The sequence below is a fragment of the Jaculus jaculus genome, chromosome 1, assembly GCF_020740685.1.
Source record: "Jaculus jaculus isolate mJacJac1 chromosome 1, mJacJac1.mat.Y.cur, whole genome shotgun sequence".
Taxonomy (NCBI): Eukaryota; Metazoa; Chordata; class Mammalia; order Rodentia; family Dipodidae; genus Jaculus; species Jaculus jaculus.
Genome location: NC_059102.1, coordinates 245,384,211 through 245,411,149, shown reverse-complemented (window position 1 = coordinate 245,411,149; position 26,939 = coordinate 245,384,211). Strand labels below are relative to the sequence as shown.

Below are 26,939 nucleotides of genomic sequence, written 5' to 3'. Positions count from 1 at the left end.
GGGAAAAGCGACCGTGGAGACCTCCCCGATTCAGGACGCTGCAGGCACGCGGGCCAGGGCTCTAGAAGAAAATCTCTCCCAAGGTAACCACAGCCCGCAGGCCTCTTTTGGGCGCCGTTCCAAAATCATGGTCTCTGATTGGCAGGGTTGGGAAAGGCTGGACGACTCTTATTGGCTAATTGGACGTCGAACCAGGTCTTCACCCGGTTACGGAAGCCGACGAGGGCCCAGCGCTGGCTCTGCCTGGAGGAAGTTAACCGCAGAAACCTAGACAGCGGCGCTCTGGTGTCTTGGACTGCAATGGCTACTGCAGAAGCGAGCGGTAGCGAGCGGAAAGGAGAGGGCGGCGACACCTCTGTCACCTACTACCGGCTGGCGGAGGTGGCGAAGCGGAACACGTCGAAGGAAGTATGGATGGTGATCCACGGACGCGTCTACGATGTCACCCGCTTCCTCAACGAGGTGGGGCCCTGGGAGGTGCCCCCGGGAACTGCAGGGCTGAGGGGTGACCCTGTGGCGTGGAATGTGTGCAGGAAGGAAAAGAGGCCTGGCGGAGCGCGATAAGGCCCCCGACAGGGGCCGCGACCCCCTACGCAGGGAACGGGCGTGGTGGTGGTGGTGGTGGGGTGGCCCAGCAAGCTTGGGTCGGCCTGCATTTCCATCTGACACCGAATCCCCTGGCCTAAGGCGGCGTGTGCATTTCTCATGCTTTGACCACTTGCTGTGCGCTAGGCTAAACTCTCAAGCCACCAGCCCCGTTTTACATAAAAGGAAACTGAGGCGCAGAGAAGCTGCGAACTCTCAAGGTCACACACTTACTACCTAAGCCATTCGAACAGGAGTGCTCTATACTTGTGTTCTTTCCAGTATGCCTGCTTCCCCTCCCCCCCACCAATGGAAGGAAAGGTTCTCACTCTAGCCCAGGTGAACCTGCAACTCACTCTGTAGACCCAGGCTGGCCTCGTGCTCACGCGATTCTCCTACCTCTGCCTCCTAAGTGCATGTGCCACCATACCCGCCTGGGGTTTTCACTTTCTTAAGGGCATGCTGAGATTTAAAAAAAAAAAAAAAAAATTAAAAACAATTTTTAAATTAAAACTTTTTTTTTTTTTTGGTTTTTAGAGGTAGGGTCTCACTAGCCCAGACTGACCTGGAATTCACTCTGTAGTCTCAGGGTGGCCTCAAACTCTTGGTGATCCTCCTACCTCTGCCTCCCGAGTGCTGGGATTAAAGGCGTGCGCCACCATGCCCGGCAAAAGATTTTATTTTTATTTATTTATTTGAGACAGAGAGGAGAGAGAGAAAATAGATGCATCAGGGCCTCTAGTCACTGCAAACGAACTCCAGACGCATGAGCCACCCTGTGCATCTGGTTTACGTGGGACCTGGGTCCTTAGGCTTCTCAGGCATGTGCCTTAACTGCTAAGTCATCTCTCCAGGCCGCATGCTGAGATTTTTATTTTCTACCCCTGCCCTGGATTATGTTGCAGATGACTTAAAATGGTTTGAAATGATTTCTTCCCCTGCTTTGAGTTGACCCTGAAGCCAGGTCATGAGTTAAACCTTTTTTTTTTTCTTTCCCCTGTTATTATGTTCCCTCACCCTCTTAAATATTTTGGAAATAATATTTTGTGGTACTGGGTCCTGTGCATGCTAGGCAAGTACTGTACCACTAAGCCAGTTCTCTCACCCTCTTTCTCAACTCTTAGCTGGTTGTAATAGGTTTTATTACACAATTTCTCTTTCAGATCATTGCACAACTGATTTTATTTATTTATTTGAAACACGTTCTCATGTAGCCCAGGCTGGCCTTGAATTCACTCTGTAGCTGAGATGACCATGAGCTGCTGATCTTCCTGCTTCCACTTCCAAGTGCTGGCTTTACCACCACACCTGGATTTTGATTTGCTTTTTATGTTTTTTTTTTTTTAATTAATTTGAAGAGAATGAGTGTGGTTATGCCAAGGACTTTTGCCACTGCAAACTCCAGTTGCATGCACCATCTTTATGTGCTTCTCCAGCCCTAACCTAATTTATTTTTAATTTGAGGAAACAGAACAGGCCTTTTTATTTATTTAAATGAACTTTATTAAAAGTGCTGTTTACATACTGTGAGTTGTGCACATTTAAAATTTAGTTTTGAGCCGGGTGTGGTGGCGCACACCTTTAATCCCAGCAGTCGGGAGGCAGAGGCAGGAGGATTGCTGAAAGTTCGAGGTCACCCCGAGACTCCATAGTGAATTCCAGGTCAGCCTGAGCTACAGTGAGACCCTACCTTGGAAAACCAAACACACACACATGTATGTATGTATGTATGTATGTATGTATATATGTATGTATGTACTTTGCTTGGTCCTTAGTCCCAGGATTTGGGAAGCTGAGATAGGAGGATCACTATGAGTTCAAGGAAACCTGGAGCTACACAGTGAGTTCCAGATTAGCCTGGGCTATAGTGGGTTCCATACCTTGAATAAAACAACAACCAATATAGAATATGTATATACACAATTTACTGAGCTTTGACAAATGTATTGAGCCATGTAACCACAACCTCAATGAAGAAGTAAAACATTTCCATTACCCTGAAAAATGTCCTGGTGTTCCTTTGCTGCCATTCTCCTCACCCAGGGAACCATTGTAGCCACTAAAGATTAGTTTGGGAAGATGGACTGGGGATGGAGGTTACTGGATCTCTTTGTTCTTCTCAGTGGGGTTACATGGAATAAGTCTCCTTTTAATGCCTTTCACTGTTAATTTGGCTCTTTTAACTGGCTTGTGAAGGCTGGATGGTCAAGCCTGGTTTGAAGCTGCCAGGCATAGGATCTGACCCTGATTCCAGTAATCATTTTGGTGAGCCATTGCAGAAGAAAAGAAAAGTTTGGCTACCAGCCATTCACAAGTTGACCCCAGATGGAGGGAAAGATTAAAGGGTCTCAATAGCTTCAGGAATCATTTTATTCCAGGGACATTTTCTTGTTTTCCCACTTCTGTCATCAGCTCCTTGTTACCTTTAGTTGCTGAGTCAGAAAAAGGAGTACTTAGATTTTGTTTTGGTCTTTCAAGAAATTTTGACCTTTGTTACCCATTAACTTATCAACAGTGGAGAATTTTGAAGATACTGAGGAAGGTTATAGAAGATTATTTATTAATTCAGTTTTGATTTATTTATTTTTGAGATATCCATCTTTCCAGCCCTGTATAAAAGCTTTTTTTTTTTTTTTTTTTTTTTTTTTTTTTTTTTTTTTGTGGTAGGGTCTCCCTCTAGCCCAGGCTGACTTGAAATTCACTCTGTTCTCAGGGTGCCCTTGAACTTAATGACCATTCTACCTCTGCCTCCTGAGCTGGGATTAAAGTGTGTCCCATGACACCCAGCATAAAAATATTTTTAAAAATAATTTCAGCCAGGCATTATGGCGCACACCTTTAATCCCAGCACTTGGGAGGCAGAGGTAGGAGGATCGCTGTGAGTTTGAGGCCACCCTGAGACTAGATAGTGAATTCCAGGTCAGTCGTGATTGAGTGAGACCCTACCTTGAAAAACTTGTTTACTTGAGAGACAGTCAGTGAATATGGGCACACTAGGGCCTCTTGACACTACAAACTCTAGGTGCATGCACCACTTTATGCATCTGGCTTTATGTGGGTACTGAGGAAGTGAACCCAGGCTGGCAGGCTTTATAAGCAAGTGCCTTTAACTGCTGAGCCATCTCTGTAGCCTGTGAAGCTTTTAAAGATTGGACTAATGAATCTTTCTAGTGGACAAGAAATTCAATTCAAGAATTAAATAATTGCTTACATATGTATAGTATATCTCTTTGTTTGTTTTTCAAGGTAGGGTCTCGCTCTAGCCCAGGCTGACCTGGGTATCACTATGTAGTCTCAGGCTGGCCTCAAACTCATGGTGATCCTCCTACCTCTGCCTCCCGAGTGCTGGGATTAAAGGCATGCACCATCATGTCGGGCTAGTACATCACTTTCTCTTCAGGACTAGAATTTGAATCCACTGGCCTCTTGTTCTTAGGCAAGTACTCTACCACTGAAGTACATTCCAGATTCATCTTTTGTTTATTTGAGGCACAATTTCATCATGAAGCTTAGGATGAGCCCTGAACTGTCTGTGGTCCTTCTACCGCAACCTCCTGATTACTAGGATTACAAGCCTGTACCATTACATCTGGCTTCTAGCTTCATTACAACAAATTTTTTTTAACAAATTTTTAATTTTATTTATTTTTTAAGTATTTATTTACTTAGAAATAGAAAAGAGGCAGAGAGAGAGAGAGACAGAGTCAGAGACAGACAGACAGTGGGCATGCCAGGGCCTCTAGCCACTGCAAATGAGCTCCAGATGCATGTACCACTTTGTGCATGTGCCCTTGTATAGATTCTGTGGAATTGAACCCAGGCCATCAAACTTTGCAAGCAAGCACCTTTAACCATTGAGCCATCTCTCCAGCCCTCCCAAAATATAACTTAGAACATCATTTATTTACTCTTGGTTTTCCAAGGTAGGGTCTCACTCTAGCTCAGGATGACCTGGAGTTCACTATGTAGTCTCAGGGCAGCCTCAAACTCATATTGATCTCTTATATCTGCCTCCTGAGTGCTGGGATTAAAGGTGTGTGCCACCACACCTGGCTAAAACATCATTTATAATAAGTAGGTAGTTATATACTTTTTTTGTTTGTTTGTTTTTGTTTTTTCCAGGTAGAGTCTTGCTCTAGTCCAGGCTGACCTGGAATTAGTCTCAGGCTGTCTTAACAATCCTTCTACCTCAGCCTCCAAAATGCTTGGGTTAAAGGTGTGAGCCACTAGGCCTGGCTAGTGCAGTTTTTGTGGTTTTATTGTCCCAAAATTTCTTCCTGATTCAGAATAGGTAGTGAATTTGCAAGGGACCAGTTATATAGTGGTTTTGCATACTTGTTTCAACATGTACCGATGTAGTGAGAGATATATCTGGTGTGCAAGTTTTCTCTTGAAGTTTGAGCCAAAGACCTTTAGCTGTAGCTAGCTATGATGGTGATGATGGTTAATAGTAGAGGTAGGGAACGGGATCTAGAACTTGCTCTGTAGCTAAGGCTGCCCTTGCATTTACAATTCTACCTCAGCCTCCTGAATGCTGGGGTTAAAGGAGTTCTAATTCCATCACTCCAGCTAAGCTACTCACAGTCCTGGAAAACTTCATCCAGGGTCGGCAGCTTTCCACTACAACCCATGGTCCATCCTCACGGCTGCATTGGGTTCTCAATGCAGGCATTCAGCAAACCTGCTTCACACTGCCCATGGCCATTTCCAAAACACAAGACTGCATTGCAAACTCAATGATCCTCTCTTTCCTGCATTTTTTTTTTTTTTTTTTCCGAGGTAGGGTCTCACTCTAGCTCAGGCTGACCTGAAATTCACTATGGAGTCTCAGGGTGGCCTCAAACTCACGGTGATCCTTCTACCTCTGCCTGGGATTGAAGGCGTGTACCACCATGCCCGGCTTCTTTCCTGCATTTCTTATACTCCACAATACCAGGTAGGGAGCCAATTTGTTAATCCCGGGGGGAATAAAGCAGACTTTGAAGAACAGGACACTCCTTGAGCTCTCAGGTCCCCTCAAAAAAGTCTGCATTCTTCTAGTTGCCCCAGTTGCAGGTCAGCTGGCCCAGTCTCAGTGGTTGTAATCTCATATAATTACAGCTGAACAGGTAGAAGTTTGGACCCAAAGATTTCTTTCTTTTTTTTTTTTTTTTTCCCTGTGTCATATCTCTCTGCTCACATCAGTGTGTTTGTATGCAAAGGAACCCTGCACAAGTTCTCAGGACTCTGGCATAACAGCAAACCTCTCACACAAACTGCTTCTAGCTCAGTTCAGGCAGTTTTTTCTCACCCTCATAAGCCAAACTTCACAGTCCATAGTTGTTATTACATTCAAGTCTTTCAACTTTGAAGGGCTGGAGAGATGGCTTAGTGGTTAAGCGCTTGCCTGTGAAGCCTAAGGACCCCGGTTCAAGGCTCGGTTCCCCAGGTCCCACGTTAGCCAGATGCACAAGGGGGCGCACGCGTCTGGAGTTCGTTTGCAGAGGCTGGAAGCCCTGGCGCGCCCATTCTCTCTCTCTCCCTCTATCTGTCTTTCTCTCTGTGTCTGTCGCTCTCAAATAAATAAATAAAAAATTAAAAAAAAAAAAAAGAATGGTCCATCAAGCTGTGCTCATAGCACTGCAAGGTGTCTCTTAGGCCAAGGTTTCAAGTCCTTCCATATTCCTCTTGAAAATCAGCTTTAAAAGACCAAAGTTGGGCTGGAGAGATGGCTTAGCGGTTAAGCGCTTGCCTGTGAAGCCTAAGGACCCCGGTTCGAGGCTTGGTTCCCCAGGTCCCACGTTAGCCAGATGCACAAGGGGGTGCACGCGTCTGGAGTTCGTTTGCAGAGGCTGGAAGCCCTGGCGCGCCCATTCTTTCTCTTCCTCTATCTGTCTTTCTCTCTGTGTCTGTCGCTCTCAAATAAAAAAAAAAAAAAGACCAAAGCTACACAGTCAGGTATCTAGCAGCAATCCCACTCATTGGTGCCAATATTACTGTTGAAATCAGGTTCATATTGCTGGCAGAAATCACCTGACCAAGAGCAGCTTTTGGGGAGAAAAGGGTTTATTTTGGCTTATAGATTCTAAGGGAAGCTCCATGATGGTGGGAGAAAACGATGGCATGAGCAGAGGTGGATATTACCCCCTGGCCAACATAAGGTAGACAATAGCAACAGGAGATTATGTCTAACACTTGCAAGGGGGAGCTGGCTATGACACCCATAAGCCTTCCCCCAACAGTACACTACCTCCTGGAGGTGTTAATCCCCAAATCTCCATCAGTGGGGAACCAAGCATTCAGACACCTAAGTTTGTAGGGGGGCATCTGAATCAAACCACCACAGCATGTGTTGCCATACTGAGTTTACTACAGTGTTAGAGACGAGACCCCAGAGTGTGTGCATGCAAGGTAAATGCACTACCAACTGAGCCACACCCCCAGCTCTGCTATTGGTTTTATGTATTAAGATTATGACTGGAAATGGAAATAGAATCTGCCATTAGTTCCCCCACCCGCCTCCATGTAGTGTCTCACTCTAGTCTAGGCTGACCTGGAATTCACTGTGTAGTCTCAAAGTGGCCTCGAATTCACAGCGATCCTTCTTCCTCTACCTCCCGAGTACTGGGGTGCTGGGATTAAAGGCATGTGCAATTATGCCTGGCTGCAGTTGTTTTTTTGAGGCAGGGTTTTATGTAAACTAGGCTTGCCTTAAATTTTCTATGTAGTAAAAGGTGACATTGTTCATAAACTTCTTTTTTTTTTTTTTTTTTTTTTTGAGGTAGGGTTTTGCTCTAGCCTGCCCTGGAATTCACTGTGTAGTCTCAGGATAGCCTTGAAGTCACAGTGATCTTCCTATCTCAGCCTCCCGAGTGCTGGGATTAAAGGTGTGTGCCACCACTCTCAGCTGTCCCTTTTTAAAAATATATATATTTATTTAGTTGGGAGAGGAGTGGCAGATAGAAAGAATGGGCACATCAGGACCTCCAGCCATTACAAATGAACTCCAGACTCATGTACCATCTTTTTTTTTTTTTTTTTTTTTTTGGTTTTTTGAGGTAGGGTCTCACTCTGGCTCAGGCTGACCTGGAATTCACTATGTAGTAGTCTCAGGGTGGCCTCGAACTCTCAGCGATCCTCCTACCTCTGCCTCCCGAGTGCTGGGATTAAAGGCGTGCGCCACCACGCCCGGCTCTCATGTACCATCTTGTGCATGTGGCTTTACTTGGTACTGGGGAATTGAACTTGGGTCCTTTGGCTTCGCAGGCTAGTGCCTTAACCACTATGTCATTTCCCCAGCCCTATCCTTTAAACAGATGTTACTGTCTCCAGCTTCTGAGTGGCTAGGATTATAGGAATGCCATGCTTAGTTTTAATGTGGTGCTGGTGCTCAAACTTAGGGCTTCATGAATGCCAGGCACGCACTCTACCAAATGAGGAATATACCCAGCTCCGTTCTTCCCCCTCCCCCGCGCCCCCCCCCCCCCCCCCCGCAGGGTTTCACTGTTGCTCAGGCTGACCTAGAGTTCATTATGTAGTGTCAGGGTGGCCTCCAACTCATGGCGATCCTCCTACCTTTGCCTCCTGAGTGCTGGGATTAAAGGCGTGTGCCACCATGCCCTGCTTTTGCAAGCAATTGCTTTTAACCACCACACCAGGGCCTTTAACCACTGCAAAGGAGCTCCAGATGCATGTGCCCCTTGTGCATCTGGCTTATATGGGTATTAGGTAATCAAACCTGGGTTCTTAGGCTTCACAGGTAAACACCTTAACTGCTTAGCCATCTCTCCAGCCCTTACCTGTTTTCTTTTTCTGTGTATTAGCAATTTGTTTATTTTATTTTATGACTATGCCAAAATTTGTTGATTCATTCACCTATTGATTGGTATTTGGATAGTTTCCAGTTTGGGGCTATTGTGAATAAACCTGCTTGCTCATTTTTATGTACTGATCCTATGTGGGTGTATATTTCATTCTTGAGTAACGACCAACTAGTAAAATTGATGAGTGAGATTATATAGCTTTAATTTTATAAATAAGTGCCAGAGCTTTCCATAGAACCCACAGCATTTTATATTCACACTAGGTACAATACATGAGTTTTCCAATTTCTCCACATCTTCATTGACATGTTGCAGTTTTTAGTCATTTTACTTCCAGCTAGCATAATGGGTAAGCAGTGGTATATAATTTACAGTTTTTAAAATTTTATTTTTATTTATTTATTTATATTAGAGAGAAACAGGCAGAGAGAGAGAGAGAGAGAGAGAATGGGCATACCAGGGCTTTCAGCCACTGCAGATGAACTCCAGATGCATGCGTCCCCTTGTGCATCTGGTTTACATGGGTCCTGGGGAATCAAACCAAGGTCCTTTGGCTTTGCAGGTAAGCACCTTAACCACGAAGACATCTCTCCAACCTCTAATTTACAGTTTTTACTTTCATTTTCCTAAAGACTCATGGTTTTAGTGTCTTTTGTTGGGCTTTTTGGCCATTTTTGTGTCTTTTATGGGATCTGTTCAATCTTGCTCATTTTTCAATAAGTTTTTGTTGTTCGTGTTACTATTTTTGGACAGGGTCTTACCAAATTACCCAAGTTGGCTGAGGCTGGCCCCAAATTCATGTTGATCCTCCTTTGTTGGCCTCTTAAGTGCTGGTATGCAATATTGTTTGTATTCATGTTTTTTTTTTTGTTCTTTCTTTTATTTTGGCTTGTTTTTTGTTTTTTCCAGGTAGGGTCTCACTCAAGCTCAGGCTGACTTGGAATTCACTATGTATTCTCAGGGTGCCCTCGAACTCATGGTGATCCTTCTACCTCTGCCTCCCAGTGCTGGGATTAAAGGCGTGCACCACAACACCTTGTGAAATAATAGTACATTCTTTACAGGGTGGTTCTGACAAATAATTTAAATAATGCTTATTAGATTAGAGTACCCACATACAGAGCTTAGTGAGTTGGTGATTACTTTTGCAATTAATACAAATCCATGTTGTTTCCAAATTATTATTATTATTATTATTATTATTTTTTTAATATTTTGTTCATTTTTTATTTATTTGAGAGTGACAGACACAGAGAGAAAGACAGATAGAGGGAGAGAGAGAGAATGGGCGCGCCAGGGCTTCCAGCCTCTGCAAATGAACTCCAGACGCGTGCGCCCCCTTGTGCATCTGGCTAACGTGGGACCTGGGGAATCGAGCCTCGAACTGGGGTCCTTAGGCTTCACAGGCAAGCGCTTAACCGCTAAGCCATCTCTCCAGCCCTATTTTGTTGTTTTTTGAGGTAGGGTTTCACTCTAGCTCAGACTGACCTGGAATTCACTATGTAGTCTCGGGGTGGCCTTGAACTCATGGTGATCCTCTTACCTCTGCCTCCTGAGTGCTGGGATTAAAGGAGCGTGCACCACCACACCTGGCTTTCCAGTGTATTTACTTATTTAGTGGTGGAGGAGATCACACCCAAGACTTGTGTTCCAGCAGTTCTAAGGAGATAGTCCCAGGGAAGACTAGAAGTCAGGTTAGGCAAAATTTAACCTTCAGCAGTACCAAGGTGAGGTGACGTGACTGAGTCTGTTTTCCTTTACTTAGTCATTTCTCTGTGCGCTCCCAGGCGTGCCTCGCCTGCTTTTGTGTTGAGAACAGAGTGGGTGTTCTCCGGTCTCACTGTGTTCCAGGCACCCTGCTGTATTCTGAAATAGTCATGAGTAAGACAGCTGTGGTCTTGGTTCCGAAGAGTTTATAGTCTGGGCTGGGAGGATGCTATGCAAGCGTAACTATTTGAGTTTGGATCTCCTAACCCATGTACAGATGGGCACAGTAGGGAGAGCATCTGTAATCCCAGCCCTCATGGTGAGATGGGAGGTGGAGATGGGAATCTTTGGAAGGTCATGGCTATCCTGGCGTACTCAGTGGTGAACACAGACCCCGCCTCAAACAAGGTGGAGGGTGAGGACAGGCGCCCAAGATTGTTCTTTGTCCGCATGCATGCTGTCATTACAGGCTTGTGCACACATGTGCATACAAAGTTTATAGTCTGGTGGTGAAGAAACATGTTAAACAAGGTAATTATTATGAAGGTGCCTAAATAGTTGTAACAATGTTGACGTGAAACCTAATCTGGAGGGGTTTAAGTCTGTTGGTTTATGTTGGAATTTGCAGACCTGAACTTGAGACTCATGTTAGCTTCCAGGTTAGTTTGTCTATGCTGTGACAACCCCTGTTTTACCCAGATCATTCTTGTGTTTTTAAAGTTTTGTTTTGTTTTTGTTTTTCGAGGTAGGGTCTCACTGTAGCCCAGGCTGACCTGGAATTCACTATGGAGTCTCAGGGTGGCCTCGAACTCACAGTGATCCTCCTACCTCTGCCTCCTGAGTGCTGGGATTAAAGGTGTGTGCCACCATGCCCAGCCTTCCCAGACCATTCTTTTTAAAGAAATAGTTATTTATTTGAGAGAGAGTATGTGTGTGCCAGGGCCTCTAGCTGCTGCAAATGAACTCCAGACACATGCACCACCTTGTGCATCTGGCTTTTGTGGGTACTGGGGAATTGAACCTGGGTCCTCAGGCTTCGCAGGCAAGCACCTTAACTGCTAACCCATCTCTCCAGTATCCCCTCAGCTCATTCTCTCTCTCTCTTTTAATTTGGTCTTTCAAGGTTAAGGCTAAGGTGCTTGCCTGTGAAGCCTAAGGACCCATGTTTGATTCTACAGGACCCACGCAAGCCTGGTGCACATGGTGGCACATGCATCTGAAGTTCATTTGCAATGGCTAGAGGCCCTGGTGTGCCCATTCTCTCTCTCTATCTAATAAATAAATAAAATTATGATGGGATCTCACTCTAGCCCAGGCGGGCCTGGAATTCACTATGTAGTCTCAGGCTGTCCTTGAACTCACTGTTATCTTCTTACCTTTACCTCCCAAGTGCTGTGATAAAAGGAGTGCGCCATCATGTCCGGCTTCATTCTTATCCAAAAGCAAGTATCATTTCCTCCTGTTCACCACCCAGCTTTCTCTCTGCTCTATCAGATTTTCTATTAGGAAGTAGTTCTTGTCCTCTCTGAAATTCTAATCCCCCTATTTTATTTTTATTTTATTTTGATGATGTCATGTATTTGGCTAGAGGTCATTCTTTTCATATTCCAGCCCAGTTTTGCAGCTTCCTCAAGTCCAGTGTTTCTCAATTTAATTTTCCAAGTCAGGTGGTCCCTAGTAGAGTTTCATTGTTACATTTTTATTACATCTGTATGGAATTTCCAGCCACAGAGAACTGGTGCAACTTTTTTTCCAGCAAGGTTTGTATTCTGTGACTGTCATTCTTCACATTCTCTCGTCAGCCCATCAGCCCTGTGTTCTTTCCATAGAAGTACTGTGTTCCATTAGTAATTTGTCATCTTTCGTTCTTTTTATTTTTTATTTATTTTTTGGTTTTTTTGTTTTTCGAGGTAGGGTCTGCTCAGGCTGACCAGGAATTCACTATGTAGTCTCAGGGTGGCCTTGAACTCACGGCGATCTTCCTACCTCTGCCTCCCTAAGTGCTGGGATTAAAGGTGTACGCCACCACTTCTGGCTTCATTTTTCCTTACTAAAGCCGATTTTCTATCTTCTTTACTACTTAGTAAAGTAATTGAATTTAGGACTGCTGTTCTCTTTCACATTGTTTTTGGATAGCTGTACTAATGTGCTTCACATGGGGACTTTGCAAAAATTTCTCTAGCTGTACAGTATTTTACTTTTTTTTTTGCTTGAGTGCAATAGAAATGAATAGACTATACATAGTCATTGTTTTTTATCTGTTGTGATAAGGCCTTAGTTGCAGTATACTTTATTTGAAATATATTATTTGTAATATTACGTCTGCATAATGTAAGTAGAGACCAGGTCCATGGTATTAAAATACAATAGTCTTACGGTCAAAAGAATTATTTCTTTTGCAGATTTATATGAGATTTGAATGGTGTAGCTGTGGTGCATGCCTGTAACCCCAGCACTTGGGAGGTGGAGGCAAGAGAAGTTCAAAGTCACCCTCAACTACAGAGTGCAAGGCCAGCCTGGCCTTCGTGAGACCCTGTCTCAGGAAAAAAAAAAAAAAAAAAAAAAAGAAAATTGACAGAATGGATGAAAAAAAGCAATCCAGCTATGTTTGGTATACAAGATATTCACTTGAGATCTGAAGGCACTAATACGTTAGAAGTAAAAGAATGGGGTAAGAGGGCTGGGCATGGTAATGCATGCCTTTAGTCCAAGCATTTGGGAGGTAGAGGTAGGAAGGATCACTTTGAGTTCGAGGCCAGCCTTGGACCACAGAGTGAGTTCCAGGTCAGCCTGGGCTAGAATGACACCCTGCCTCAAAAGAAAAAAAAAAAAAAGATTGGGAAAGATATTCCTTTTGTATAGGAACCAAGAGAGAGCAGGCATGGCTTGCCTGATATGAGACAAAATAGATTTGAAATCAGGTAGTTTTTCTTGGGTATGGATTTTTAGTTTTGTAATATTAAAAAGATTCTGGAAATGGATAATGGTCTTGGTTATAGAACAGTATGAATGTACTTAACTATCATTTAAAACTAGTTATATGATAATTCATTTGTACTACTACAATGAAATGACCTGAGAACTGGGCGTGGCGGCAGCCACCTTTAATCCCAGCACCCGGAGGGGCAGAGGTAGGAGGATCACTGAGAGTTAAGAGGCCACCCTGAGATTATGTAGTGAATTCCATGTCAGTCTGAGCTAGAGTGACACCCTACCTCGAAAAACCAAAACCAAAACAGAAGAAAGGAAGGACAAATGAACGAACAAACCTGAGTGGGGAGTAGTTTATGAAGAATGGAAATTCATTTTCTCTTTGTTAAAGGTGGGGAAGTCCAAGATTAGGGTGTCGGCAAATTGTGTGGTGGGAGTTGTTCTCTGCTTCTGGGGTAGGTTCCTCCTAATCCTCTAGAGCCCAGTTGCTTAAACTGGGTCAAGGCCTAATGGAATCATGTAAGTGAATACAAAATAGTTTGGCTGTAGTGAAAGTTTCTGAATGTGCAGCAACCAAAAATCAATCCAAAGTAAAGCACATAATGAATCTGAGGTGTTTTGGCATTACTTGCTGGTGCATCATGACTTTACCACAGCCTTGGTTCTGAACATACCACATGAGCACTTTGTACGTGGAGCGCAACACAGTGGTTTAGATTCAAGACCATAACACGTTGTGAATTAAAGCGCATGCAAAGATTGTTGCTCTTTAGAAGCAATTGGCTTAATTATAAAAAACAGAGTTTTATTATTTTTCTACTGTCATTCCTCAGCATGTAAGTATAAAATTAGTATTTTTTCTTTCTTCCTTTTTTTTTTTTTTTTTTTGGTTTTTCAAGGTTGGGTTTCTCTCTAGCCCAGTGTGACCTGGAATTCACTATGTAGTCTCAGGTGGCCTCAAACTCAACAGCAGTCCTCCTATCTCTGCCTCCTAAGTGCTAGGATTAAAGTCGTGCACTACCATGCCTGGCTAGAATGTGTGATTTTAAAAATTGCTACTTGATGGGGCTGGAGAGATGGCTTAGTGATTAAAGCACTTGCGTTTGAAGCCCAAGAACCCAGGTTTGATTCCCCAGTTCCCACATAAGCCAGTTCATTTGCAGTGGCTGGAGGCCCTGTTACGTCCATGTACTCTATCTGCCTCTTTCTCTCAAATAAATAAACAAAATATTTTTTAAACTTGCTGCTTGACTTGGGTGGTGGTGGCATACTCCTTTAATGTCAGCGCTCTGGAGGCAGAGGTAGGAGGATCACCCTGACTTCTAGGTCACCCTGAGACTACATAGTGAATTCCAGGTCAGCCTGAGCTAGAGAGAGACCCTATTTAGAAAAATAAACAAAAAAAAATCATTAAGCAAATTTTGGCTTGAGATTAGAACAGTTCCTAGTAACTTTTTAAATGGTTCTAAGGATATGTCTTTCATTTGTAATATGTGTTTATGTGAGGCAGCATTCTCAGCGTTGACAATTAGAAAATCAAAATGAAGATCAACTCTAAAAAACATTAATGATGTTATACATCCTGCAGTATCAAATATTTAGCCAAAATTTAATCTTTGTTTGGTTTGGTTTTTCGAGGTAGGATCTTGCTGTAGCCCAGGCTGACCTGGAATTACCATGTAGTCTCAGGGTGGCCTTGTACTCACTGACAACCTTAGGTATTACATATAAGTGGAATCAGGCTGGAGAGGTGGCTCAGCGGCTAAAGCTTAAAAACATGAGTTCAATTCCCCAGTACTCTTATAAAGCCAGATGTACAAAGTTGTGCATGCATCTGGAGTCTGTAGGCACTGGCTAGAGGTCCTGGTGTGTCCAATTTCTCTTGTGTGTCCTATCTATCTCTCTCTGCTTGCAAATAGATAAGAATATAAAAAAAATACACATAACTGGAATCATGAAAGACTTTGTAGTTGAATTATTTCACTGAGCATAATGTCCTCATGGCTCATCTATTGTAGCATGTGATATGATCTTATGCTTTTAAATCTAAAAGTGAATTACATGAATACACACACACACACACATATGTATATATAGACAACTTCTATACTTACAGAAAACAAACCATGGTACTTCCCTCCTCTACTTTCCCTTTCATAACTCTGCCCTCCATCATGTTCCCTCCCTCTCTCCATTAGTCTCTTAATTTGATGTCAACATCTTTTTCTCCTATTATGAGGGTCTTGTATGGTATTGCTAGGCACTGCAAGGTCTTGGATATTGAGGCCAAATTCTGTCCAGACAATTGTATGTAAGGAGTGGTACCCTTCCTTTGGCTCTTACATTCTTTCTGCCACCTCTTCTGCAATGGACCCTGAGCCTTGGAAGGTGTGAGATGTTTCAGTGCTGGACCACCCTCTGTCCCTTCTTCTCAGCACTATGTTGACTTTTGGGTCATCCCAGTGGTCATTGCCATCTGAAAGAGAAGCTTCTCTAACCAGAAGTGAGAGTAGCATTAATACATGAGTATGAACATTAAGTGTAGTGCTTTCAGGGCAATTTAGTGAGAGTAATATATGCATTTATCCAGACAAGAGCAGGCATAGGCTATCAGTACGAGGCATGTATTCCCTCCCATAGAGTGGGCCTTCAGTCCAATTAGAGATATGCCCTCTCTTTTATCAGTTCATCTGTTGATGAGCATTTAAATTGCATTCACCTCTTGGCTGTTGCAAATAATGCTCTGAACCTGGGTGAGCTTGATGCCAGCCTGAGCTATATATAGTGAGACCTTGTTTTAGCAAACACAAACTCTTTGAGACCTTTGTTGAATTCTTTTTGAATATCCACCTGAAATTAGAAGTTTTGGTTATTTATTTTATGGTGCTGAGGATTGAACATGGGGCCTCACCCCAGAGCTAAATCCCTACCTCTGCTTGCTTTCTCTCCCTCATCTCTCTCTCTCCCCCTCTTTCTTTCTTAATGGAACCACCAGGAAAATACAGAAATTATGTTTTCTATTTTTTTATTTTGTGGTCCTGTGGGTCAAACCCTGGCCAGATAAGTGCTCTGTAGCTGAGCTAAACCTTTAGCTCCCACCCCTCATTTTTTCCTAGTAGCCATGATAATAGATATGAAGACATTTCTCATTGTCTTGGTATTTATTTATCTGTCTGATAACTAGTGATATTGAATATCTTTTTATGTCATTTTGTTTGGCTTATGTGGGTCGTAGGGACTCAAACCTTGGTCCTTTGGCTTTGCAGGCAAGCACCTTAACCTTTAAGCCATTTCTCCAGCCCATAAGTATATTCAGCTTTTTGTTTGTTTGTTTTTGAGGTAGCCTAGGGTGACCTGGAATATCTCAGGGTGGCCTCAAACTCAGTGATATTCCTACCTCTGCCGCCTGAGTGCTGGGATTAAAGGTGTGTACCACCATGCCCAGCAATTCTGAATATCTTTATGTCTTTGGAGAACTTCCTGTTTAGATTTTTTGTGGCCCTTCCATCTGTATGGGCTACCATGCTTTCCTTGGTTTGTTTCATGGAAATGGGAAGGTTTAATTTGCAGAGTCAAGAACCATTTGTTATGGATACTATGGTCAACATGCAAATGACATCTGCTTCTTGAAACAGAAATGGCATCCTGCCACTTCTCTGGAACATTTAATCCAGACAGCATAATTCCTGGGCAGCCCATTTCTATGTGTGTGCCAGTCATTGTCTTCTCTTATTTTACTATGTTATGTAAACTGTATTATCCAGACCAACTAGGTCTTTAGTACAGTTGAGTAACTGTATATAGTATAGCAACAATGATTTTTCTATAACCTTAATATATTTACTTTTAAATATTACTATTATTATTTATAAGAGAGAGAGAGAGAGAGAGAGAGAGAGAGAGAGGCGCAGATATATAGAGAGAATGGGCACACCAGGGCCTCCAGCCACTGCAGACAAACTCCAGACGCTTGTGCCACCTTGGGCATCTGACTTATGTGGGCTCTAGGGAATCAAACCTGGGTCCTTAGGCTTTGCAGGCAAGTACCATAACCACTAGGCCATTTCTCCAGCCCCAGACTTTGATATATTCTTAATTCTAAGTCAAGAACCTTCATAATTTAACCCATCTTTGATGATCCCCAAAATACTTGAGGATCTAGCAGTATATTAGGGCCATTGATTTTCTATGGATAGTATTAAAAGGTATAGAATAGTTGTTAAGCCTGTCCTGGCCCTGAGTATTCATTCTGAAAAGAGTTTATATGAGGTAACATGTGCTCTTTATGTTGGTTTGTCAAAGTGATCAGTTCAGAGAAATTTTATTTTGCTTATCTATAGTTTCTAATTTTTTTCCCCAAGATAGGGTCTTGCTCTAGCTTAGGCTGACCTGGAATTCACTATGTAGTCTCAGGGTGACCTCAAATTCAAAGTATTCCTGAGTGCCTCCTGAGTGGTGGGATTAAAGGCACGTGCCATCATGACTGGTTTAAATTCTTTTGGCGCGGGGTTGTTTTAGTTTGATTTTTCAAGGTAGAGTCTCACTGTAGTCCAAGCTGACCTGGAATTCACTATGTATTCGCAGGGTGGCCTCAAATTCAAAGCATTCCTCCTACCTCTGCCTCCTGACTTGTGGGATTAAAGGCATGCACCACCATGACTGGCTTAAATTCTTTCGGTGGGCAGTTGTTTTGGTTTGGTTTTTCAAGGTAGAGTCTCACTGTATTCCAGGCTGACCCTGGAATTCACTATGTAGTGTCAGTGTGGTTTCGAATTTTAAAGGTGTGTGCCACCATGCCTGTTTTTTTTTTTTTTTTTTTTTTTTTTTTTTCCTGAGGTAGGGTCTCATTCTAGCTCAGGCTGACCTGGAATTCACTATATAGTCTCAGGGTGGCCTTGAACTCAACAGCGATCCTCCTACCTTTGCCTCCCAAGTGCTGGGATTAAAGGCGTGCGTCACCACGCCCAGCTACCATGCCTGGTTTAAACCAGTTTTTATTTTGTTTGTTAAAATATTATTTATTTATTTATTGGAGAGAGTGTGAGAGAGAAAGGAGAGAGAGAATGGGCATGCTAGGGCCTCTAGCCACTGCAAATGAACTCCAGACGCTTGTGCCACCTTGTGCATCTGGCTTCACATGGGTACTGGAGAATTGAACATGTGTCCTTTGGCTTTGCAGGCAAGTGCCTGAACTGCTAAGCTATCATCTCTCCAGACCTTAAATCAGTTTTTAAAGAGAGTGGGCATGTCAGGGCATCTAGCCACTGCAAATGAATCCCAGATGCATGTACCACCTTGTGCATCTAGCTTACATAGGTATTGGAGAATCAAACCTGCATCCTTAGGCTTTGCAGTCAAGTGCCTTAACTACTAAGCCATCTCTGGAGCCTCCTGAACCATAGCTCTTTCCTTGTAAGTTACCCATTTCACTTGTCATTTCCTCTAGTTTCAGTTATAAAGCAGAACAGCGTTCAGATAGGAATGATTCGTGCTGGATGCTACTGGTGGTGGGAATGAAGTAGGTGGTGAGTGAAGCTCCCAGAATTGGTATTGGGTGTCTTTTCCCTGTAGTCAAGATGAGTGTGTCTCTCTGAGAGGTGACTTAGGTAAGGAAGGTGTTTGCCAGCAACACCAAAAGACCCCGGTTCGGTTCTCCAGTGCTCACATAAAACCAGATGCACAAGGCAAATGTCATGTAAGCATAGGGCCTGAGTTCAATGCCCAGCATTCATGTAAAAGGATGAGAGTGGAACATGGGTCCTTAGGTTTCACAGATAAGTGCCTTAACTGCTAAGCCATCTCTGCAGCCCTCCCCCCTTCACACACTCTCTCTTTCTATACACACACACACACACACACACACACACACACACACACACATATATATAATATGTTATTTTTTTTCTTTTTGGGTTTTTTGAGGTAGGGTCTTACTCTAGCCTGGCTGACCTGGAATTCACTCTGTGGTCTCAGGGTGGGCTTGAACTCACAGCGATCTTCCTATCTCTGCCTCCCAAGTGCTGGGATTAAAGGTGTGAGCCACGCCTGGCTTCCCTCTCTGTCTATTTTTTTTTTTTAGGTATTCTATATATTTCTTTCTTTATATTTTTCTTGTTTGCTTTTCATTCAGTTGTTTTGTTTTTTGTTTGTTTGTTTGTTTGAGGTAGGGTCTCGCTGTAGCCCAGGCTGACCTGGAATTTACTGTGTAGTCTCAGGGTGGCCTTGAACTCACAGCAATCCTTCTACCTTTGCTTCCCAAGTGCTGGGATTAAAGGTGTGTGCCACTATGCCTGGCTCATTCAGTTATTTATAAGTGGTGGCTGGTGAAATGAAAGTACTTGTTGAAAGAGCTATATAGGAAGTTACAAATTCAGTTCCAGAAAGTCAAGAAGCTGGCTATCTGTCTATTTATTTAATACTGGGACTGAATCTAGGGCTTCGTGCAGTCTAGGCTAGTGTTCTATCTTTGGACTATATTCCTAGTCCTCTTTTTTAAAAAAATATTTTATTTTTTTGAGAGAGTGAATATGGCCTCTTGCCACTGCAAATAAGCACTAGACACATGTGCCACTTTGCATCTGGCATTACATGGGTACTAGGAATTCAAACCCAAGACAGCAGGCTTTTCAAGCAAGCACCTCTAACTGCGGAGCCATCTTCCTAGCCCTTTTTTTTTATGTACACCAAGTCAAAAATTATTTTAATAGTTACATTTTTTACACAATCAGTATAAAATAGCAGTTGATTATTTTATAATTATGAGAATTATTTAGACTTGAGGTCTTGGCTAAGTGGGGCCAAAATCAACAAAAGGTCTTGGACTGTTGGTTCAGAAATTATCCTAGGATGCTGTGGTGGTTTGATTCAGGTGTCCCCCATAAACTTAGGTGTTCTGAATGCTAGGTTCCCAACTGATGGAGATTTGGGACTTAATTCCTCCTGGAGGGAGTGTATTGTTGGGGGCTGGATTGTGGGTGTTATAGCCAGTTTCCCCTTGCCAGTGTTTGGCACACCTTCCTGTTCCTATTGTCTACCATATGTTGGCCAGGCAGTGATGTCCACCCTCTGCTCATGCCATCGTTTCCCCCTGACATTGTGGAGCTTCCCCTCGAGCCTGAAAGCCAAAATAAAGCTCTTTTTCCCCACAAACTGCTCATGGTTGGGTGATTTCTGTCACCAATACGAACCTGACTGCAACAGACGCCCACCCTGTTGATGTCCGTCATGCTTAGCTCTGACGAGATGACCCAGTCCTTAACAAAAAAAGTCTCTCTTTATTCATTCTTTGGAGGCTTGAAGTGAATTCGGAAGCATTCGTTAAACACCTTTGTTTGTTCTTTTCTAAGTTTCTTTAATAACGTTAAATCATCCAAATTCCTTTCTCTTTCTTCTCGGAGGTTTTTTACTACTGCGGATGTCTGGGCTATACTGTGTTATATAACTCTGTCCCTACCGATGTGAGCTGCCATCAAAGACTCACAAAGTTGTTTATAGGTTTGGCTGGCATCAATTTTCCCTGCAAAGGAAGCTATTGAAACTGTACTGTTTAATTCATGTACTATTCTGTCATCAATTGTCCGCGTCATCTTGCGTACTTCCTGGAACGTGGCGAACTCCTCACAGTTCACACTGCCACTGGGTGCTGCCATATTCCCTAGCCCTTATATTTTATTTTGAAACAAAGGTCTCATAAAGTTGCCTATGCTGGTCTTAAACTCATTTATAGCCAAGGTAGGCCTTGCACTTGGTATATGTCCACCTGAACTTCTTGAATTGTTGGAAGTATAGGCCTGTGCTACGGCCTGACATATCTTCTTAGTATGAAAAGCAGTTTAAAGCCAGGCATGATAGTGCATGCTTTTAACCCCAGCACTTGAGAGGCAGAGGTAGGAGGATCGCTGTGAGTTCGAGGTGAATTCCAGGTCAGCCTGAGCTAGAGTGAGACCCAACCTAAAATTAAAAAAAAAAGGCAATATAATTTATAATTGTTGAGATATGTCATAAATGGGAAATATCTTATATATTTCAGATACATAGAGCAAATTGGTATAATTCCAAAAGTAATGGCTTATTTTCATCTCAAGGTGTAATTTCATCTCAAGTGGTTCAGATGAAATAGGTGAATGTGGGCGCTCTTACTCTTGCTTTAAAATAACAAGCATTAATACCCTGGGTGGAGACCTTTTAGGGGACCAAAATAGAAGCAGTCCTTATATTTAGGGTACTCATAAGCAAATGACTTTGATTGAGTGTTTTGTATTTCAGGTGAATTTTAGTCTTTAAATCAGAAATGATTTACATTAATTCTGCTTAAATGGTTGTTCTAAAAAGTAATTATGGAAACAAGAAGGATAAGCTGGGTGTGGTGGCACACGTCTTTGATCTCAGCACTCAGGAGGCAGAGGTATGATTGCCATGAGTTTGAGGCCAGCTTGGGACTACATAGTGAGTGCCAGGTTGGCCTGAGGTAGAATGAGACCTTACCTTGATAAAAACAAAGATGGGCTGGAGAGATGGCTCAGCAGTTATGGCGATCCTCCTACCTCTGCCTCCCAAGTGCTGGGATTAAAGTTGTATGCTACCACACCCGGCTTTCAATGTTTTATTTTATTTTTTTTTTAATTTATTTGAGAGAGAGGAAAAGAGAGAAAGAGAATGAATGAATGAATGAGCATGCCAGGGCCACCCAGCCACTGTAAACAAATTCTAGATGCATGTGCCATCTTGTATATCTGGCTTACATGGGTCCTGGGGAATTGAACCTGGGTCCTTTGTCTTTGCAGGCAAGTGCCTTAACTGCTAATCCATCTCTCCAGCCCTGATTATGTAATTTTTAATGTAATTTAAAAATATATATGCTCATTTATTTGAAAGATAGAGAAAGAGGCAGAGAGAGAGAAAGAATGGGTGTGCAAGGCCTCTAGCCATTGCATATAACTCTAGACATAAGCTACCTTGTTCATCTGGCTGTCCATGGGTACTGGGGAATTGAACCCAGGTCTTTAGGCTTTGCAAGCGGGCACTGTAACTGCCAAGTCATCTTTCCAGCCCTAGTGTAATTTGTTTTGCTGATTAATTTTTTTTGGAAATTTTGTGTGGATACATCATGTGTTAGTACCATCATTTCTCTCCTCCTGCCCTCACTTCACTGAGGGCCCTTTTTAGTGGGATTGTTGGTATTGCCCATGGAGTTGTGGATTATGAATTAAAAGAAAAGCAGTCAGTCACTATGGGGAGGGCAATATCTCTGGATATTTTTAATTTAGGGTTTGTTTTTTTTTTTTTTTTTTTTTTTTTTGGTTTTTCGAGGTAGGTTTACATACCAGCCCAGGTTGACCTGGAATTCACTGTGTAATCTTAGGCTGGTCTTGAACTCATGGCAGTCCTTCCAGCTCTGCCCCCTGAGTGCTGGGATTAAAGGTGCACCACCACGCCTGGCTTAATTTTTTTTATTGACAGTTTCCATAATTTTGACAACCCATGGTAATTCCCTCCCTCCCCCCACTTGTCCGTTTGAAACTCCACTCTCCATCATATCCCCTCCCCCTCTCAATCAGTCTCTCTCTTCTTTTGATGTCATGATCTTTTCCTCCTAATATGATGATCTTATGTAGGTAGTGTGAGGTCCTGGATATCCAGGCCAATTTGTGCCTGTAGGAGCATGTTGTAAGGAGTTCTACCCTTCTTTTGGCTCTTACATTCTTTCTGCTACCTCTTCCACAATGGACCTTGAGCCTTGGAAGATGTGATAGAGATATTTTAGTTCTGAGCACTCTTCTATTACTTCTTCTCAGCACTGTTGTGCCTTCTAAGTCATCCTAGAGGTTACCGCCATCTGAAAAGAGAAGCTTTTCTAACCCAAAGTGAGAGTACTATTAATATATGGGTATGAACATTGGGCTCATGATTTCCCCCATCATAGGTTTTCAGTATCAAGCATGTGTTCCCTCCTGTGGAGCAAGCTTCTAGTCCATTTAGAGAGTGGTTGGCTTTTCTATAATAGACATGCCACTATTACACCATTGGCTCATTTGGCCTAGCTGGCCAAATTTACATCTTGCAGTGTCCACTGTTGTTTATCTCCACTGGTGGATTTATTATTTAGTTTTTTGAGTTCTTTGTAGATTCTAGATATTATTAGGCTTCTGTCAGTGTAGTGTAGCCAGTGAACATTTTTTCCATTCAGTGGGTAATCTGTTGGCTCTGCTTATGGTATGTTTGTTTGTGCAGAAGCTTTTTAGCTTCATGAGATCCCATTGGTTGAGTGATTGCTTAATTTCCTGGGCTACGGGGGTTTTGTTCAGGAACTCTTTCCCCCATAACAGATGTGCCACTATTGCACCTATTAGCTCATTTGGCCTGGCTGGCCAAATTTAAGGCTTGCAGTGTCCACTGTTGAATATCTTCACTGGTGATTTCTCTCTCTTCCATTTAACTGCATGCAGCATGTTTTTTTTTTCCCAGCTTTCTGTCAGCTGGTCTACATGCAGGAGGTTTTCAGCTCAGCTCCAGCAGGATTTCTCAGTAACCTTGCAGACCAAGTATATGGAGTCTTCAGCAGTGGGGTTTTGCCATCTATTCCTCTTGGGAAACCAAGGGCCTTGGCAATGACCTATAATGTTTTGGGGTATCAGTGACCTCCCTGGTCAAAAACTCGCTGGAAGGTATCCCATCCCTGGCATTGATAATTTTCTAGTGACAATCTATGGCTTCTGAGTGTTCCATTGTCCAAAAACAGAGGATTCCATATGATTTATTTATATCCTCTTCGATTTTGATTAGTCCTCCCTCCGCCTTCCCTTTACTCAGTCTCTTCCCCTGACCTCACTTGGGCCTTTTCACCCCCATTAATCTATTCTTCTATTTACATATATTCAATTCCATCCTATTAAATACCTCCCTCTCTTCCTTTCTCTTCCCTTTACATCTCTTTTCTAACTTACTGGCCTTTGCTACTGAGTTTTCTTCTTACTCACACAGAAGTCCAATCATCTGTAGCTAGGATCCACATATGAAAGAGAAAATGAGATGTTTGGCTTTCTGGTCCTGGCATACCTCATTAAGTACAATCCTTTCCAGATCCATCCATTTTCCTGCAAATTTCATAGTTCCATTTTTCTTTACCACTGAGTAGAACTCCATTGTATAAATGTGCCACATCTTCATTGTCCACTCATCAATTGGGGGGCTGGTTCCATTTCCTAGCTATTTTGAATAGAGTGGCAATAAACATGGTTGAGCAAGTATCTAAGGTAATGAGGTGAGTCCTTAGGATAGATGCCTAGCAGTGGTACAGCTGGGTCATATGGTAAATCTATTTGTATCTGTCTTAGTAACCTCCATACTGTTTTCCACAATAGCTGGACCATAGAGAAAGGGATGGAGGGGGGCAGTAGAAATTTTTTTTGCTTACATTTGTCATTTGTCAGTAATAATCATATTATACAGTCTGGTCAGAATATTGTAGAAGTTATGCTGTGTTCTTTCTCTTGCACAGGTGGCTCATAGTATGGACTAACAAGGAATAGAACATGATTGTCATTAAAGGAGAAAAACATACAAGAGGAATGGGGATGGAAGAAGGACTTTGAGTTTGGGTTTCCAGGAATTCACTGTTTAGTCTTGTCTTTTCCTCGCAGCATCCTGGTGGGGAAGAGGTTCTGCTGGAACAAGCTGGTGTAGATGCAAGTGAAAGCTTTGAAGACGTAGGCCATTCCTATGATGCCAGGGAAATGCTGAAGGAGTACTATATCGGTGATGTCCACCCGGTAAGATCTGTCAGAGAAGTAGAATCATTTATTTATGTAGGGAGAACTATGGAACATAAATGTAATAGGATGAGAGAATGAATTATATAATTATTAAAATTCACTCAGTCTAGCTACAGGCTAAGTTTCTCCTAATCATCTGTACTTACAGCATAGCTCATAGTTCTCTGAATAGTTAAGGGAACTGATTTGTGTGCTTATTGATTGATCTTTCTTCAGTGCAATTTATAACATCTGTACCTTAAATAATGGTTTTGTTATTCTTTTTTTGAGGTAGGGTCTTGCTGTAGCCCAGGCTGACCCGGAATTCACTATGTAGTCTAAGGGTGGCCTCAAATTTATGGCAGTCCTCCTACCTCTGCCTCCCACGTGCTGGGATTAGAGGTGTGTGCCATGATGCCCAGTATGGTTTGGTTATTCTTGAAAGTCCTTTGCTAAAAGGACTTTTAAGTCCTTTGTACCTACCACTGTAACAGGGAGCCCTGATATGCTAAGAGGCGGGGAACCAGATTCCTTCTTCAAACCCTGGAATCTTGGATATTTACCACCACCAAAATGCAGTCTTAGTCCAAGGTAGAGACTAACACATAGTTCATTTGGATATGTGTTGAAATATTGTTCTCCTCTTTTTAACAGAGTGACCTTAAACCTCAAGGTGGTAACAAGGTAAGAAGTCTTCAACTTATCTTATTTGTTTCAAGTGTTTATATTTCTGCTTACTTAAGAATAAAGACTTAAGGGCTGGAGAGATGGTTTAGCAGTTAAGCGCTTGCCTGTGAAGCCTCACGACCCCGGTTCAAGGCTCGTTTCCCCAGGACCCACGTTAGCCAGATGCACAAGGGCGTGCATGCGTCTGGAGTTCGTTTGCAGTGGCTGGAAGCCCTGGTGCGCCCATTCTCTCTCTATCTGTCTCTTTCTCTCCCTCTCTCTCTGTCACTTTCAAATAAATAAATAAAAATGAACAAAAAAAATTAAAAAAGAGAATAAAGACTTTAAAAATTGTAATTTAACAAGAGAAATTAAAATGTATTTACTTTTTCCAAAGAAAAATTCAATTTTGAGGAATTTGAACTCAATACCCATCAGGAAAAAAAGAAAACCTGTCTTAAAGTAGTAGGAAAAGGGCTGGAGAGATGGCTTAGCAGTTAAGTGCTTGCCTGTGAAGCCTAAGGATCCTGGTTGGAGGCTTGATTCCCCGGGACCCATGTTAGCCAGATGCACAAGATGGCACATGCATCTGGAGTTTGTTTGCAGTTGCTGGAGGCCCTGGTGTGTCCGTTCATTCCCTTTGTCTCTGCTTGCAAATACATTAAAAAAAAAAAAGAAAAAAGAAAGAAAGAAGAAGAAGAAAAGAAAAGAAAATGGTGGGTCCAGTTAGAGGAAAGCAGCTTACATTTATCCATCTTATGAGGACAGGTGATAATAACTGCTCCTGTAGAAAAAGGGTTTTCTCTTACAATTGTATATATTTATTTATTTAGTTAGTTAGTTAGTGTTGAGAGAGAGAGAAAATTGGCATGCCAAGACATTAGCCACTGAAGTTGAACTCCAGACTGTTGGGCCACCTAGTAGGCATGTGCAACCTTGTGCTTGCCTCACTTTTGTGTGTCTGGCTAACGTGGGATCTGGAGAGTTGAACATGGATCCTTAGGCTTTGCTGACAAGCTCCTTAACCCCTAAGCCATCTCTCCAGCCCTTCTTTGTATTCTTTAGTAATAGGCCTTTTTTGTCACTATTTCCCAGAATTAGTTCTTTTATCTTGTGGATGCAAATGGGCCCATGCCCTTCCCAGTTACTCAGTGATGTTGCCAAAGGAGAAGATTCTGTATGTTGAGTCTTTGAAGGCCTCAATGTGCTCTGCATTTTATACCAGGAAGAAGGCATGAATGCCTGTTCTGCTGCCCACATACCGAGGGTTCCATTTCCATATTCTCTTGTCCTTTCCCTTGACTTCTTCACATGGTGTTTTATTGTTACTGATTAAAGGGACTAACTACAGTCTAGGTGCTGTGTAGAGCATAATGGCCTCCCATTTTCTGCTTCTAGCTTCCTATTCCTTGTTGAGCCAGAATTACAGAGCAGGTTTGACATAGCAGTTTGAACTGGTCTGGGTATAGGAATTCTTTCAATTGAAGAGACTGCTTGC

General features: G+C 42.7%; 1 protein-coding gene across 1 annotated transcript in view; it reads left to right on the top strand.

The window, feature by feature from the left end:
* The first annotated feature begins 211 nt into the window (after positions 1 to 211).
* The window catches only part of LOC101596437 (cytochrome b5 type B), a 41,788-nt gene continuing 15,060 nt past the window's right edge, over positions 212 to 26,939 (top strand). The window contains exons 1-3 of the mRNA XM_004661655.2: positions 212 to 462; positions 24,665 to 24,793; positions 25,430 to 25,459. Coding sequence (XP_004661712.1) covers positions 301 to 462; positions 24,665 to 24,793; positions 25,430 to 25,459 — 321 coding nt within the window. The 5' untranslated portion in view covers positions 212 to 300. The remainder of the gene's footprint in view (positions 463 to 24,664; positions 24,794 to 25,429; positions 25,460 to 26,939) is intronic.